Consider the following 18,524-nt stretch of genomic DNA (forward strand, 5'->3'; position numbering starts at 1 on the left):
TATGCCGGCAATATGGTATTTAAATCTATTGATGCCACCAAAATTAATTTCTTTACAAAAAAAACATTTTGTTTGATTTTTTTGTCTGCCAATAAAGTCTTCAGTATATTTCCAAGCCTCATCCTTTTTAGGCATTGTGAAAAATGAATGTTTTTTAAACGTGAAGGCTGCTGCAATAAGAAAATTTAATAAAGTTATAAACTAATAGAAAAAATCAGCAAACCCTACTTTAAAAAAAAAAAAAATTGTAAATACATGTTTACAATTTTTTTCTAAAAAAATGTAGGGTTTGCACTTTGCCATTATTCTACTTCTCTCATTGTAATTAAGCTAAAAAAATAAAAACATTCAAGATTTGGAAAGTTAACTGTTAAACTAAAAAAAAATTAACAAACAAATGAAAAAAATCCATTAACATACTTAAAAAAACAAGCAAAATCTACCTTACCTCTTTCAAATGAGTTGAGAAGTCTTGCTTTGGACTCCTTGATGCTCTCAATGCAAGCCTATGGCCTCCCCAATGTGATTTGTGGTCTCCTTGATGCTCTTCTTCCTTGTTGGTTGCAAACCTATGGCCTCTTGTTTTCCTTCCTCTCTCTCACTTTTCCTCTCTTCTTCTCACAACTAACAATTAGAAGACCTTTTAGGGTTATACCAAAGAGAAAGGGAAAAAAAAAACAAATGAAAAAGCTCTTATTTTTTTTGTTTTTTTAAATCCGAATTGTCCCTATCGCGCGGCTGAGTCCTGGAGCTCGGACTCGGCGAGTTTTGGGCAAAACTCGCCTGACTCGAAAAAGCTCTTATTTTTTTTGTTTTTTTAAATCCGAATTGTCCCTATCGCGCGGCCGAGTCCTGGAGCTCGGACTCGGCGAGTTTTGGGCAAAACTCGTCGAGTCCGAGTGGCGAGTCAGCAAAACTCGCCGAGGTTGGCTTGACTCGCCAACTCGGCGAACTCGCCTGACTCGCGGCGAGTCTGGGAACTCTGATTTATACGCACCTTTAACTCTTAATTGCAAGTTGGCCTCCTTTAAATTTTGGCGCCAATATATATATTATGTGGCGTGTGTATTTAGGATAGCGTGAAGACTGGGCTGGGCATAGATTTGGGGTCACGTTACCCTAGAATAGGGCCCAGACCTAAGGGGTTCGGATGTTGCCTTAAGGCATTCCGAACCCATATATAGCCCTAGTTACAAACAACATAGTCCACTTGATTTTAGATGCATTTTCTCTTTGAATACTAACATTGATGAGCTTGGAATTGTGAGAGGGGCAACGAAAATGAATTATCACAAATCCTAGAAGATGACCATAGATGAGGAAATTGTTATGTTGAAAAAGAACAAAACGTGTGATTTGGTTTAGTTGCTTGAGGGTTGGGAATGTCTTGGTTTCTGATGGCTTTCCAAGGAGTATGTTCAATTTAGATGATAATGTTTGAGGAATACAAGGCATGGTTGGATGCAAAAGGATATTCCTCAATTGAAACATTTTGGTGAGATATTTTCTCTTGTTGCTAAGTTGATATCTATTAGATTCTTGTTATGTTATGATGTTGCGTTTGACCTTGAGGGTGAGAAAATGGACATGAAGACAACTTTCTTGCATGGTGACTTAGAGGAAGAGATTTGTATGCTATAACCAAAGCAATATTTTGAAAATGGTAACAAAAAGTTCGTTTTTCACTTGAAGAAATTCTTGGATGGTCTCAAATAGTCTCCTAAACTATGGTAATAAAAGCTTGATTCATATGTTTTGGGGTTGTGATTCACTAGGATTACGTTAGATCATTGTGTTGACTACAACTTATCATAAGCTATTAGTTGGTATCAATAAGAGTATGATTAGGGATTTGAAGACAAAACTTTTTGTATAGTTTAAAATTGAAAACTTATGAGTTTCTATATTTATTGTAGGGATGAAGAAGAGCTAATTGAAAAATTTGGTTGAGTTAGAGGAAATATGTTGTTTGTTTACAACATTTTAGCATGATTGATAGTAAATTGGTGTTGCTATTTCTATGGGAACAAATCTTTTAGTTGAGCAATGTTCTTTAGCATCTAGAGAGGAGTATATAAATTTTGTAGCTTATGCTAGTGGAATTGGAAGCCTTATGTATGTTATGGTCTACATCAGATCAAACAATACCCAAACAGTGGGAGACTTGAGCCATTTTATGGCTAATGTTGGATGGGATCGTTGGGTAGTAGTGAAAAGGTTCTTCAAATATTTGTGATGCACTTCCAAATACTATATATATTATTAGAGGGGCAATTCTTGAGGAGACCTACAACACTCAATGGATATTCAAGGATATGTGGATTTATATTGGGTAGAGGGTGTTGATAGCAAAAGGTTTGCTAGTGACTATAATTTAGCCTATTCAATGTTGTAGTGAGTTGGACAAATAAGCAATAGGTTTCAATTGCTTAATTTGCTATAGAGGCAGAGTAAATGGAAGCTAACCATGCTTGTATGAAGTCTATTTGACTTCAAAGACTATGTTTAGATGTTGATTTGAGTCATAGATTAGTTAGTGCCCATCGTAAAGTTAGATTATCAACAACTTGACAAATAACCCAAACTTTCATGCACATATGAAGTACATTGATATTCAATATCATTTTGTTCATGGCATGGAGGATGGAAGGGTGTTGCTGAAGAAAGTTGATACCTTGGAGATTGTTGCATATGCATTGACAAAGCCAATAAAGTTATAAACACAAAGAATTTTAGATGATACAATGGGTCTATTAGCCTCATAGCTTGTAGCAACTAGTTTATAGTTTCATGCAATTTCCTTTATGCTCTTGCAAGTTAGTTGACAAGTGGGAGAATGTTGGGATAGGTGTCATACACCTTGCAATCATAATGTTCAAAGTATTTAATTATTGACTTTATTTATTATTGCACCCATATATTTGTGGTTTTTCACTTGGAGTGTCACTTGTAGCATCAAACTTACCAATTTGTAAGACTCACTTAGCATCATGGAAGTTGCTGATGCAACTATGCCAACTTGTAAGGTATGTAATAAAATGCTACTATGACAACTTGTAAAGTGTGTAATAATTGTTGTTATAGGAAGAGCATGCCAAGAGGTTAACTATGAATTAGGATAAAATCATCGAGCATCTTTGGAAAAAGTAGGATAACACCAAATGGAGTGCTTTAGTTGGTGATGATAGTTCTGCTTTTATCAACGGTTAACTTAGCTGTGTTTTCTCTAATAATAAGTACCTCATTTAACATTAGATTTGATCCTTAATTTTAGGTGACAATTCACATTCTAACAAATAGCTCTGTTGAAAGTTATTACAAGTGAGAAATTTGAAAATGAAGAAAACTTAGGCATCAATACCATCTATGCTTTCAATATGGAAACATGATGGGAATTGAGGGTCAAAACATGAAAGACAATGTTAGAGGTGAGATGTGTTGAGATGTCTAAAATTTGAAAGGTAACATTGGGAGTGGGAAAGGTAAGGGTATTTGTGGAGAGAGGATGGGTGGAGTCATTATGGTGCTAGGAGATGAAAAGAAAAAAATAGAGGGTCAAGGTTGGCTTGTTCATAGATATTTAACTACGTTACCAGGCATGCCCCTTGGGGGTCTCAATCCTATATTGAATGGGTGTGGGTATGGATCTCGCAACAGAAGCAGCCTTGGTATGCCCAAGATCTTGCCCAAGCACCTTGGGTTCATTGTGGGTCCTTCACAATGAGGGGATCTAGGAGTGGAGATCAAAATTGACAACTTAGACAGTTATCTTTATGACTATCATAATATCATTGATCAATGATTAAGTATCATACTATCAAAGATCAAACGCCATTACTATTATAAAATATAATATTATATGATATATCACATGTATTTGCAAGTATATTTATTTAATTTTTTTGTGTATATATATTATATACAGCTGTACCCAAATGTACCATACCCCCAAAAAAATTTCTTTGCTGTACTAGTACCCCATACTCGTACCCGACCCCATAGTAGAACCGGCAACTTAGATATTTAATTGGCCTTGATAGGTGTTTGTAACCACTTTAGCAAGTAAATCAGCTACAACATTATATTCTTTTCTTTTATGTCATTATAAAGTTGCTCAATAGTGTTTGAATGTGGCCACCAATATTCTCTATTTTGCAGCTGGTATAAATGCTATTTTGAAGTTTTCTTCGTAGCATTTTATTCTCTGCTAACCAGTCTAACAACAATTTGAGAATTTCCCTCCACTTGAACATGTGGCATACCCTTTTGGACTGTTATTTGCATTCCTTTTCTTATTGGTAGGAATTCTTCCACGTTGTTGATTTTCTGGTCCATATATTGCTGATATGTTATCAAGTGTTGTCTTGTATGCGCTTTCAAAATTCTACCTATCACAACATTCCCCAGATTTCGTTTGGTTGTACCATCAAATTTTTAGCTTAATCCAGCCTTTAGGAGCTGGATCCCAGTTTTCTTAAGCGTTTACCTTGAGTTAAAGGAATTTGTAAAATTATGGTAGTTTCATCTTGTTGGAAATGTAGAAGTCTATCGTGTTTGCAGATGTATACCTTTTTGTGGCTAGACTGAACTAATGCCGTACTTCCAATTTGGTTAACAATGGTACAGATTGAATAGGTGACATCCCAACATGTGTTTTCAAATATTCTTCAATCAGATTCTTTCTAAATGTTTGACATAACCAAACCAGGGGTTAGATGCTGCACTAACCTTCAGAAACAACCCTATAACGCCAATGAATCAGCACTAGTGACATTTTTTTGACCTCCAAATTGTGTTCAAATCATGTTTAAATCATGCATGAATTTTTCTACATTTTCAATTATTTTCAACACTATTCTACAATGTTTTTTGGGATCAGGAGTTGCAATGCCTATTTTTATTTGCCGTGATGGATTTGGCATTGTTATTTTTCGTGTTTGGAAGGTGTTTTTGGTGTCTCGATGCATGTTAAGGCAGATATTGGTGCTGAGGAATTATTCCCTTGTTTCTTTGTGACTTAGATTGTGACCATTATTTCTCTATGATATTTCAAGTATTCTAGCTTTTGATTTTCCATCCTTATATAATTGCTTTATTAGTTAAGAGAGAGTGTTGCAATTGATGGGATGGTGTAGATTCATCTTTGCTACAAAGAATGAATGGGATGGTTTTATCTTTGTCCACCTTCCAAGATTCTTGGTTTATGATAAGTCACTTAAATTGCCTATCATTAATCCTTGAAAATTCTTAGATACATGTATTTGTCTAAAATCTTTTTGTAATTTCATTTTAGCAAATGCTATACTGACTAGGAATTTTTGTTTTTTTAATGTTATAAGTAAGTGGAAATCAAATTCTACATTTTCATAAGGGCCAATAGAGTATAGCATGGATGTGTCAGCAAGAGTTTTATTGCTTGAGCTATAATGATGAGCTTTTACTGGCCTAGTTATGCTACCTCTAGTAGGTCTTTGCGGGAGTTCTTTCACTTTTGGGATCTTTGTTTCTCTAGGTGTGATGGTGCTTCATCAATAAGGCTCATAGTTTCTCAATAATTTATGTATGAAGGTTTCTGCTTTTTGCTGCTGGTTCTATCATGGGTGTTTTGCTCGCCAGACAGCTACGATGAATACTAATAGTAGCATTATGTGTAAATCTTGGTTTTTGAGATTGATTTTGAACTAGTTATCATAAGTTCTTAACACTAGTCAGTGATTTGTTTGTGCATGCAGGTTTGCTAATTGTGAACTTCGATCATTTGTTATCTCTGACAGAAGGTGAAAATTTTTCACTTGTTCAAAATTCCATACATTAATTTAGGCAATCTGGTTCCTGCTGTTAAGTTGTCATGTTGTGTTGGTTTTTGCATTGTTTTAACTTTTAACATTCAACTCTTATGTTATTTACAGTGCCATTGGTACTAGTGTTCCCGTAACAGATTTTCCAGGGTGCGTTCCTACTGGTCCCGATGCCCCTAGTGACAATGATGGGGTAGAGAATATACGGAATGAATATGCACTAGCTACAAAATAATCACCATCCCACCAAAACATTGTAAGCGTTCAAAGAACTCCATTAAAAGTAATTCGTGATGAAGACAACACAATTCATTCAGTCATAATTTTGGTTTGCATGAACACATATTGGTAGCAAAATAAATGCTACGAGTTGGATACTTAGGCTGCAATAAAGCTTACCATTTGCAAAGCCGAGGAATTCTTGAGAGATTTTAGTTGTGTCAAAATCAAATTGCAGTAATGCAGTTGCACAGCCAAATTTGACAGAATTCGAAGGAAAGCAGCTGAAACTTCTTCGAGTTTAATCTCCACAATTCAAATACCTGTTCCTTATTAAAAAAAATTCCGTGAGACATTTGTGATGATTGTGACCTTTAACTAACGACACATGTTTTTCATTCTCTTTTTTTCTATAAGCATCTCCTGTTTTCATTATACAACAATGCTATTGTACCATCAAATCTATGGAGAGTCCTCTATGTTTGATTTAAGTTAAATTGGAGCGCTCTTTTCTTTAAAAATAAAAAAATGATATGTTAAGGTTGGAGTCTTATGGAGGGGTTTCAGAATCTTTTTTGAGTGGATCTCATGAAGAAAAAAATTGCTACAGAATTATTTCAAAATCTTTTTTTAAATAGTAGTATCTATTTCGTTGGTTGAAAATTTTGTACACCCAAGAAGATTTGCAAAATTGTGATTTTAGCCATAGTGTGAATATAAACTCTGCTAATTTTAGGGAAGGCTCTCTTTTTTCTAACAACTAATTAAAACTAATTTAATCTAATATGAATAGAACAACAACCTTTCCATTTTTTATCGGATAGACTACTTTTTTCTCTTCACAGAAAAGTAATAACAATTGTAAAGAAAATGATAACTACTTTTTAAAATAAAATCAAGAGAGGAAATAAAGTTTTTTGAAAGCACAAAGACTTTCGTCACTTCTTCCGGGACAAAAAAACAACAGACAACCACAAAGTCTTGAGTTTTTAAACTCCTATCTACCTTTTTCAGGATGATGAAATAAGGACAATGTATGACAGACAACAACAAAAAGTCTACAAGTATGTTGCACCTTCAAGTTACTTTAGATGAGAATTACTACAAGCACAAAGTCTTGCAACTCTTTTTAAATTCTAATAACAAATTAAATTAATTCCACTTTTGATATTTGCAACACAAAGTTTGCAAATATTTAGAGTGAAGCTAATTCTTAACAATTTTTTACAAATTCAAGCAAGTACAAAGGAATGTTCCAATATGACATAAGAACGCAAATGACACAAAATATGGTTTCAACACAAAGTTTGAAATTCCAACTCTTTGATATTAATGGAGAGAACAATTTATAATTTCAAAACTCAGTTTTTACGAGTGCACAAATTTTGAGAGTTTTTTTGTTTGCCAAAAGATAAAAATTACAAGAGACCCTCTCTAGTATATATATAGGGGAGGAGCCTTGAGAAAAAGGTGGGAGGATCTTAATTAACTTGAGAAATTCTCTCAATCACCATGACTTATTTTAACTACAGTCCTAATTTAATTCAACTTGTGGATGTTTTACATGTAATTACATTTTACAAAAACGCTAATGAAAGTGAGACATGCAATTACAAAATTTGTTTATGTATATAACTTGTCAAAAACAAAATACATAAAATAAAGAGTAAATGTCATGAGACACTTTTTATTCTTTTCCATCTTTGGCCTTGAAAGATTGGAAATTGTTGATGAATCTTTACAACTCATCAAGATTAGGACCTCATGTGTTTCTGACAATTGTAACAATTTTAATTATAACATCATAATATTTTACTGTTGCCTCCATGACCATGTGCTCTTCAAGAACAGTTTGCATTTTATTGAATAACACTTGGTATCTTACAAACTTATGGAGCAAATCCATAGTAAACTGTTTTGACTCTTGCACTTGGCGAGGACTTGATACCATTTCAATGACTATTGAATTTGTTGCAAGCAATTCTCCATCATGACTTAGAATTTTGCAAGACGTCTTGTCAAAATTAGAGAGTATGTCTTGTTTGACTTCGTCACTCATTTCAAGTGTAACCTAAACATCTTTGTTGAGCTCTTTGATAACCAATGACTTATTTGTCAAAAGTTTTTCAAATTCAATATATTTTTTCTCTACTTGGTATCACCATATTGTTGCACAAAATTTCTAGTTTGATCTGATCTATATCTCTCTCTCTCTCTCACACACACACACACACACACAATATGAGGTATATATATATATATATATATATATATATATATATATATATAGTGTACATATACATACATGTATGTGTTTGTGTGCGTGTGTGTGTACACACACACACACATATGCATATATGTATATGTGTTTGTGCGTGTGTGTGTGTGTACATACACACACAAACACACACACACGTGTGTGTGTGTGTGTACATATACATACACACACATATGTATGTATACATACATACATGATTAGACAACATGTGACTGCTACAAATCATGTTGTAGGGCAACCACATAAGAGATTAATGATCAATTTAGATAGTGGTTTGGACCCCACAAAGGCAACAGATAAAATATATAATGAAATATTATGACAAATATGATAAGTGAATGTAGATATGATAACCCCCCATAGAATGATGTGTTACATAGAGGAAATGTGATTCATTTTAAGGAGAAGAGATGTTATATCATGTCAAAATAGCTATATGTTTCCATGGATCACCACATTGCAACAGATGATGCATGATACCCACAACATCAATAAAATCTGATTAATTGACATTAAAGAACTCATAGCAATGAAATCAGATAATGTATATATCTACATATGAGCTACTCATCATGGTTCTAAAGTTTTCAGATCTGAAGAAAGGCACATGAAGACAAAGATAAATTAAAATTTTGGGTCAACATGGAAGAAGGCTTAAATGCCCCCAATATTTTGCATCATCCCTAAATGTTGGAAGTTAATATACAAAATATAAAAGAAAATATGATACAAATAGAAAAAATGAACGACAAATAAAATCCTTTGTTTCCAAGCACCCATAGAGTAACTTGGGTCCTCGAGTAGATCACAAAAATATAAAGAGAGATGTTACCCATTGTATCCAAGTACCTATGAAGTAACTTGGGTCCTTTAGGAGGGTACAAACATATATAGATAAGCATGGGGGAACACAAACATTTACATGTTAATATAAAAGATAAGAAGAGTAATGTCGTGGAAACCCCCCCATCAAATAATCATCCTCCCAATATTGATCATATGGGGAGGGAGGATGAGATCGAACATGGATAATTGTCAGGGCGATACTAGGCACCTCACTAGCAGCAAGAGCCAAGGGTGAAGTTGCCTCGATATTTTCATCCAACAACTCGTGAGAGGCAAGAGTCAACGATCATGTAATGTAGGAAAATAGGAGTTCACAAGTTTAGTTATGCAAACTAGTAATTAGACCTATTTTAGATACATTACATTAAAAGGAGATTGGACTCAATAGATTCAACCTCAAGTCTATCGGGAAGAGGGTTGAATGCTTATTGGATTATATTCCCTTTTGATTGAGATGAGGATGTAATTTGGTTGTTAGGGCTATATAGACTTTCCTATAGTAGCTAGTTTCCCGAATTTTAAAGTAAGAAGATAGTGACAATTGTCATTCGTAATTCGCGACGCATGGTAGGACTTGCTCCTACCTGAAGACTATTTTTTCTTTTCTAAATGAAAGTCCCACTGCTTACCATGCATCATCATTGCTAGAAATTAAAATATCTTCGTGGGGATCTTCCAAAAAAACCCCACAAGCTCTCAATGTGTCATCCTTGAAGAGAGGCTTCTCCAAGAGAAATCAAAAGGACTCCAAAAGTTTCTAATTGTTGTCCATGTGTGTTAATAACATCCTAATAGAAGGCGAACATGATTCTCAGTTGTTAGGTCACAAAAACCATGCAGAATTGAATGACATGCCAACAAACCAAAGAGAATATATGCACACATGAATTGAGAATATTTTGGCATTTTAAAGACAAGAAATCATAAAGATATTGTGATAGGGAGATACTAAAAAATTGGCTCAAATTGTGTGTTTGCAATCAATTTGGCTTGCAAGTTCCCTCAAAGGTAATTGTTGAAGGTTTTGTCACTTGTTTAGGTACTGTTTCTTTGATGTCTTTCCTTCTCTATGCTTCATATCAACCCTGAGATCTTCCTACCATGTCAATTCTTGTTTTCACTCAAACTTGCTCTCAAGTCTCACAAAAGTGAAACTGAGCTTCTTAGCTCCAAACACCAAGATCACTCACCAAGAGTTGCAAGAGGTCTAGGACATTGTATAACATCTTTTTAGACTTAATTCAACTTGGTTTTATGGTCTTTCCAATTGTCTTCTTACCCGATTTGAGGAAAAGCTCAAAACAGGGCTACAAGAAAAGAGCCCCAATTAGCCCTCCAAAACTACTAAAATGCTTATAACTCCACATAATTCCAAAAAAACTCATGAAACCTTTGCATTTATGGATACCCTTTATGAAGATCTTTCAAATTTTTTCTAAGCGGAGGTCTGACAGGGCCGTACAATGACTTTCCTATATATGTGCCTATAAATAAGGGTTTTTAAGGGTTTCAAGTCTTCTAACACCTTAACACCATTCCAAACACTTCTTCAGACCACCAAATTTATTGAGAAGGTCTGTATCATCATTATGAAGCCTTCAAAATTCCTTCCCTGCAAGCATAAAGACAAACACTTGATGTGCAACCAAGTTTGAAGAGAAAAAGTGCTCAAAACCATTGTATTTCAATACTTTGGCTGCTCAAAATGCATTTCTCAACTAATTATTCAATTGGAACACTCTTCCATATGGCTTACAAGCTCTGATAAAAAATAATTCCACCTTGGGAAACCAAAATAAGGTTCACTTGGTGTGGGTTTGTAGAGCAACTTTGTTTTCACCATGAAAGTTCACTAGTTGGGCTATAGGAGCTCGCCTAGTTAGCAACAAAAACCACTTCCTTTGTCATTGCCAATAAATAAAAAATTGTATGTACAAGAAGGCTTTGTAAAGAAACTTGAATCTCAGAGGCCATGGAGAAAGAGCTAAATAAAATCAAGTTGCTTCCATTATTGAAGCCAAATCCTTACTCAACCGAGAACAGGATAAAGCAAAATAATTTTGATACAATGCTAAAACTTCACAGCAGCACACAAACCCAGGTGAAAAAGATTAAACACAACATGGCACAACTTCTCAAATGAAAACAATACGGCCAAATGCTCAGGAAGTACGGATTGCTATACTATTTGGAGCAACAAGTGTAAAAAAAATGACAAAATCTTGAGTTTTTGCATTGAAATCTTCTTTTCTTCGAATGCCAACATGATATAAAGTTGTGTGAGGCTTTAAATAGTCACTCTATTGCCCCCATATTTGGCCTACATAAAATTTGAACTTCAAATCAGTCTTAATGTCGAGTAAAGGTCCAATGAGAGTTTACGTGTAGGTAATGAGCGCGTTATCCAAGGTCCTTGCTAGTCAAAATCCGGAAAATGGAAGAATTTTGAAAATTATCACAAATTGAGGGAATTCACTTGACAATCAAGATCTAAACGTCATTTTATATCGTGTGGTCCAACTTTCACCTGAACCCAGTTCATACTTTGTCGTATTTTAAACTTTCAATTTTTGGTGTCTGTTGCTCCCAAATGATTAAAATATCTCGTTTAAGGCTTCGTCATGAGGTGTAAATATTTGTGTGGACCTTTTTCCCTTTCATTAACACGTGTTTCGAATTTTAGGACCTAACTCCCTACCGTTTGAAAGTTATGCCATTTTTCTCCAGCCAAAGCAATATATTTAAAATATTTAAATTATTTCTCAAATAATAATTTAATATTTTAAATTATTTTAATATGTCTAGTCGTTTATGCTTAAAAAGTTGTTCAAAAGCGTCGGTTGCACTCTTCCTTGTTTCCTCTCAGTGGCCAATGGTTTCCAAGATGTACTCGATTGTTCATTGAAACGGAAGGTCAGAAATGCTCAGTTTTTGAGCATTCTTAACCTCCTTGCTTAACCATTTTGTCAAGAAGGTTAGAAATGCTCACTTTTTGAGCGTTTCTAACCCATATTTCTAACCTATCACAAAAAGGTTAGGAATGCTAAAAAATTGAGCATTTCTAACCTTGCGGGTCTCACTTTGTCAAGAGGTTAGAAATGCTCAAAATGTGAGCATTCTTAACCTCTTTCATAAGAATTTAAAAACGAGCTTCAAACAACAGTTCATCAATGCGTTGAAGGTAAATGGTTTCACCAGATGTTGAAGTTGCAGCTGCTTTGATCGACATGAATGCACATCATGGAAGCACAGACAACGCACGCGAATAGTTTGACAAAATTACTCAAAGAAATGTGGTCTCATGAAATGCGATGATTGCTGGATATCTACAGAATGCAGACCGTGGCCATAGGGAGAGCACAAACAGTGCACGTGAACTGGTGAAGTTGCTAACAAGGCAGCAAACTATTTGACTAAATGCCTCAGAGATGTCATCCCACTGAATGCAAATGTGGAAGCAGAGGTAGCATGCAAAATGTTTGACTATTTTCTTATAAGAAGTGCGAGTTGAAAAGTCATAACTTTCTGTTTGACAGAATGCCAAATGTGGAAGCATATGCATCGTATGTGAATCATTTGAATTGTTTCCTCGAAAAGATGTCATCTCATCTAATGCTATGAACGCAAGATCTGTAGATTTGTTATAAAGTTTTAATCTTTCAGAAAGTGTAATTGCCAGGTGTAAAAACCAAATTCAATAACGTTTGTTATCATCTTTCCAGCCGTACAAAGCTGGATAAACAAACACGATAAATGGAGGAAGCGGGGCATTAGGTTATTGGTGATACACAATTCATATATCAATCGCACTGTGTTTTACCAGCTTGCAAGGCGTAGAAACATATTGCACTTACATTTTATTGAAGATTGTTGAAGATGCACAGTAATTGTTCGATGGAATGTCACAAGAGATATGATCTCATGATAGGTTCTTGAAGTGTTGAGTATTCTACGGACAAACCGTGACCATGCTTATCATTTGTTATTCTTGACTTAAAAAACAAACGAGCAATTGGGGTGAATTTCAAATGGTACTTTGACATGATAAAAAGGATACAAATCAAATTTTTTTGAAGTGCCTAATAATTTGAAGAGGATTTGGCCCGATATCAATTTGTATCCATGGCTGGGGCTAGATCCCCAATTACCTTTATGACTATTGACTATGGCTTTCGAACTGTCACTATATCTAAATCTTTAAATGGAATTATATGGCTTGTGAACCAAACCTCGTGCTGCTCATGGGTTGCTAAACTTCTTAAGTGTTGGGATGGTAAGCATCCATACCTCGTGCTAGTTGGTGGAGTGGTCATCGTCTCGACCTCGTGCTCGGTTAGTAGGACTTGACTGAATGACTGTAAGGCCCAAACTGTTTACCTTGAACTAGTAACAGTATAAGTAAAGGCAACATAATGATAATCACTCTAAAAGGTGGCAACATCTCTGGCAGATCCAAATGATATCTCATGGATACCAATGTTGCAGAAGAGAACACTAAAACAAAAGAAAAAAAATGGACATTCATCAATGAACAAAGGTTAAAAATTCAACTGTTGGTGGAGTTTGGTGGATGACAAAATTAAGGGCACCCAGATTCCAAATACGGCTCAGATCCACATAAGAAGCTCCATATAGTTGCCTTTCTCAGTGACCTCGACCGTTATGAGGCCTCTGTTAAATTGGGGTCAACACCACCAATGATATCGAAAAAGGAGTGCAGTCAACATCCACAAGTAAATGTGAGAAGGAACCTCTCAAAGTTCTATTGACACGTGTACAATAGGTTCAAGATTTATCAAAGATGACATAATATAGTACAGAAGAAATTGAAACATTTCGTAGATTTTGCTGCCTTGCGAGAGACATCTCTGGACTTCATCAAAATTATATAAACAATCACAAATTTGCAAGGATTGTGATAAGCCAAATGATGGAGAGTGGCATAGAAAATACTAACCAATGGAAACTGGAATCAGTGGCTTGGATCTTTGTATGTTCCCAATGGAGACAAGAAATGAACATTCTCATCCAAGATTGGCAAGGTTACATTGATGTCAAAGATGAAAATGAGCAAGAAGAACCTTCTCTCAAGGATACCATTGTCAATAATATAAAGAAGCAAAATGATTCCAAGGAGAAGACAAAGAAAGAAGAGAGGATAAGACTAAAAGAGACTTTAGCTACCATCCAAGATACACAAAAGGAATTCTTGTTTGGTTTTGAAGAAAATGCAACTTCATGGTGTTCCTCCAATATGGGTACTTAACATGGGCATAGAGATATCCATGTTAATGGACAAGGAGGATAGAAAAATGGATGATAAAAAGAGGAACAAGATCGATGGAATAACTTACACAAAGTCTTAAATCAAATCCAAGATGTATCAATGAAGAGCATTCAATGCTTTCAATACTTTAGATTTCATTGTTGTTTAGGATATCTGACCCCTCTTGAACTTTAACTCACAAGGATGCTCTGATGTTGATGATACATATGTTATAGTAATGGTGTCAATGCATTAAATCAAGGAACATGGAATTCAACTTTTCTGAACATGAATTCAGATGGTGAGATGATTACGAGATCAAATGAAGCAAATGAAGATGGAGGCCACCTCGACAAAATCAACAAACGAATTATTTCTTCAATGTAGTGGGTTTGATATTATTTTTGTAAAAAGTGACTTATGTCACTTATTGTAACCCAAGGTTAGAAAGTTGACTTCTTCTGCGCATAAAATTGTAGGTTACTAACTCTTTGAAATTCACGCAGAAAAGAGTTAGTTATTAACCCAGGATTAAAGGTAGTTACTAAGGTGGTTATTCTGGGAAGCCTATAAATACAAGGCTATTGGTAATGCATAAGAGGACTTTTTACAGAGGGGAAAATTCTGCTGGAATTCCAGGAGAAACTTGTAATGACATTTTGATTTGCACTATGTATAGAAAGGATTTTGGACTTGTATATTTCCAAAATGGATAATGAAGAATACATCTTAGTTCGTATGTTCTAAATGTATTCATGTGTTATTATTGCCGATTTCTCGTATGTCAAATTGGTAGTCTTTTCATGCATATGTGATTTGTACGATTGATGTGATGATGCACAAGCAACCTTTGGTATCTCAATTTGAATGTGTTGAAGTATCTTATCTCTCTGTATGTTGAGATTTGTCATTCTTCTTTATCGTCATGTCATGGCTAAGCATATTACCTTATGAACTCCCCTTGTAATTTGTCGCTAATGTTGGGAAATCTCAGTCGATGGTCGTATGTCTATTGTTGGGGTTTCTATCCTTATTTCTCTTTACTTTTATGTTTTCTCCTTTATGTACTTTCAAGTTAAAAGTACACAAAATCCTAAATACCCCTATCATATGAGGGAGCTGCCCCTCTCAAATGCAGAGGAAGATCGTGTTTCACAGAACGATCTCTCCAACTGTTGGAACGTTTGTCATTGCTCATCAGGGAAATAGGGTTAGTTTTAGATAAATGATTGCAGTGACAAATCTATTTACCAACACACTCACAACCTAAATCATGCCCAGGTACGGACCAATAACCACCTTTTGCATTGTTTTTATAAAATTTCCAAATATTGTCAAAATGTTGCTTGACAACATTGACAATTTTGGGTATAATGAGCATTTTTGACTTGTGAGCCAAATAGACTTAACTCCACCATGTGTAATGGTTTTCTAGGATCATACAAACATGTTTGAATTCCTATCAAGGATTTATAAGGAGTTTTGACCATATTTCCACATTTTGCCCATTCTAGGCTTAAAGCACAATAGGTCAAAAATAGACCAAAAACTCAACAAACAACAAAAGTAAGACACAAAAGACACTAAAACAAACTAAAAACACCCTTTGGACATACAACAAGTCCATTATTCAATTGTGACCAACATAAGCCATTTCAAACCAAAATTTGATAAGTGCTCCATTAGCTTCACTAGGTACTCCTGCACCATATTGGCAAGCAATTGTCTCCTTAATCATGACCAAAGGGGCATATTCTTTCCATACAGGTAATCAAGGAATGATCTACGACCTAAATATTTCTAGTGCAAAGGTGGTTAGTAGCACCACTATGGCCTCGTCTCTTCATATTTTTATCAACAAGCAATGATATATTTTGGGGAATGGTTACAAAAGTTAGAAAGTGATTTGTAAAAAGGGTTTTTTTTATCTTGTAGCATTGAGCGCTATTATGAGATTTGGTTTTTCAAAGGAATTTAAAACTTCCGAGAATACAAAGTTCTGAGACGCTTTAAGCCGTCTTTGAAATGATTATTCATCTTTAATTTTCTGTACATTTTGTGACTTGCATTTGAAGCCTTTTCATTATTTGATGAAAGACAAACTATGCCTTGTTGATTTCGTCTTATTGTGGGTAATGTGTTATGCCTATAGAAAATGTATGGTTACTATTAGTGTAAGGAAGTTACGTAATGGAATAACTTGCTCCACTAACCTTGAGAGGAGAGTAATGCAAATTTTTTTACAAATCGTTACAACAGTTACATAAATAAACATAATATCATGCATACCATAACACAACAAATCAATGATTTACGTGGGGAAAACCCTTTTAGGAGAAAAACCCCACACTCCAAAAGCAGCTAAATATATTATTCAATCATCAATAATAGATTACAATATACTTGCAAAGCAAGCTCTTCACAAGAGTACCACTAATTAGAGACTTAGAGGTAACTCAATAGCCATAAGACTCTTACACACAACCTCTATCTCACGCATCTCATATATAGGAGATAGAATACAAGAAACCGTCAAATGGTATTACAAAACCATGGGCTAAAACCACCCAATAAAGTAGACCCGACCTTATCTCCATTTTAGATGCCTTACGATGTGTCGAAGCACACATCAACATGTGTTCCTCCCTTTTACGACTACTTGTGTCTGATGCAATTTATATTTCCTATTTCAAGAGTCCAAACTTTTGGAGGCCATAATTTGTGAACCGTGTGTTTGATTGATGAATTGTTTGAAGTGTCAAAAAGCTCGCAAAGTGCTCTATCACCTCGTAACCTGCTACGGAAATTATGACCACTTTTTAGGGCATTTCGGAGGGTCTAAAGTCCTCAAAATTAAATTTAAACATTTCATCGCACCCTCCAAAAACAAAAACTTTAATATCTTCAAAACTAGCTATAATCTTGCGACAAAAAATTACTGACATGCTTATCTAGTCAATCCAAAGCTTTGGGGAGAATTTTGCACCATTTCATGCTCAAACGAAAACTTACTATAAATAGTAACCTCGTGTAAATACAAGGTTGAGACACAATTTTCCCAATAGTTAGTTCGTATTTCTCTAGTTCCCTTTTATGAAGTCTGAATCATGTTTTGCATGTACTCTTTCATATTTCACAAAGATGGGTTCTAGATTATACCATTTTCACAATAAACAAATAAAATATTATTTTAAAATAATCGAGTTGTTGATTCTATTCGGACTTTATGCAAACCCCATAGCTAGGATCTAAATACTACACCTTATACCTCTATTGATTCTTGTGCCCCGTTCTTCCCCTAAGATAATGAATTGGTCGCATATTGTGCCTATTTTGGAAAATGAGTGAACTCTCCAACATGCTATTCCATGGCATGCTTAAAGTATTTTAAGAGCTCTGTGTTCACTAAAGTTTCCTTTTAAATTAGGGTCCTTTGGTTTGGGCTTTGGTATGTCCTTCCCCTTTTCTCCCCTCCTCATAAGATCAAAGAGTCTTCTAAAAGCTTGGAGGTTGTCCCACGGGTTGCATTCGGTCCCATGCCTATGAAAATTCCTGATTGCCCTGTTCTTAAGGTGGTAGCCTTATTGGGGATCAGTACACTATATGACAATAATAAGGATGTACATGAAATCTTATATTAGATATGAAGCTACAAGTGTGGAAATCTCAGATTAGATATGAAGCCACAACTGTAGACATACAACCAGGATGCAGAGGGGAACCTATAACTAAAGCCAAGATAAGGATAGATGAGACCATGTGGTTCTAGGTGCCCTTGTCCTCCCGTAGCGACCTAGTCCTCCTATAGCACCTTGGTCCCTTGGGGTGTTTAGAATATTTGTGAAGGACAAATCTATTCATCTTTGTTTGCTCTCCTCGATTCTTCATTCACAACTCCTGGATCTGTCACGTACACACCAAAGGAAGGGAAATTGTATTGTGGGTAGGGGTTTGCCTAAGTGAAACACAAACTTTGAGTACGAAATTAACCCTTGAATTAAAATTGGATCTAAAAAACATGTTTTTTAAGGGCAAGGCTTGTCGGCAATAAGTAGCAAACTAAGAGGGAGGGGGGGTGAATCAGTTTGCATAAAAATTTTCTGCAACTTATACCATA

The 18,524-nt window shown here is 35.2% G+C and overlaps 1 protein-coding gene across 4 annotated transcripts in view; it reads left to right on the forward strand.

Moving 5' to 3' along the window:
• LOC131074809 (phosphoglycerate mutase-like protein 1) overlaps positions 1-6,508 on the forward strand; it is a 50,434-nt gene extending 43,926 nt beyond the window's left edge. For all 4 annotated transcript variants that reach the window (XM_058011498.2, XM_058011497.2, XM_058011495.2 and 1 more), the window contains 2 exons: positions 5,733-5,777; positions 5,910-6,508. In XM_058011498.2, coding sequence (XP_057867481.2) covers positions 5,733-5,777; positions 5,910-6,033 — 169 coding nt within the window. In that variant the 3' untranslated portion in view covers positions 6,034-6,508. The remainder of the gene's footprint in view (positions 1-5,732; positions 5,778-5,909) is intronic.
• Positions 6,509-18,524: the final 12,016 nt, after the last annotated feature.

This window comes from Cryptomeria japonica, chromosome 6, assembly GCF_030272615.1.
Source record: "Cryptomeria japonica chromosome 6, Sugi_1.0, whole genome shotgun sequence".
NCBI classification, from domain to species: domain Eukaryota; kingdom Viridiplantae; phylum Streptophyta; class Pinopsida; order Cupressales; family Cupressaceae; genus Cryptomeria; species Cryptomeria japonica.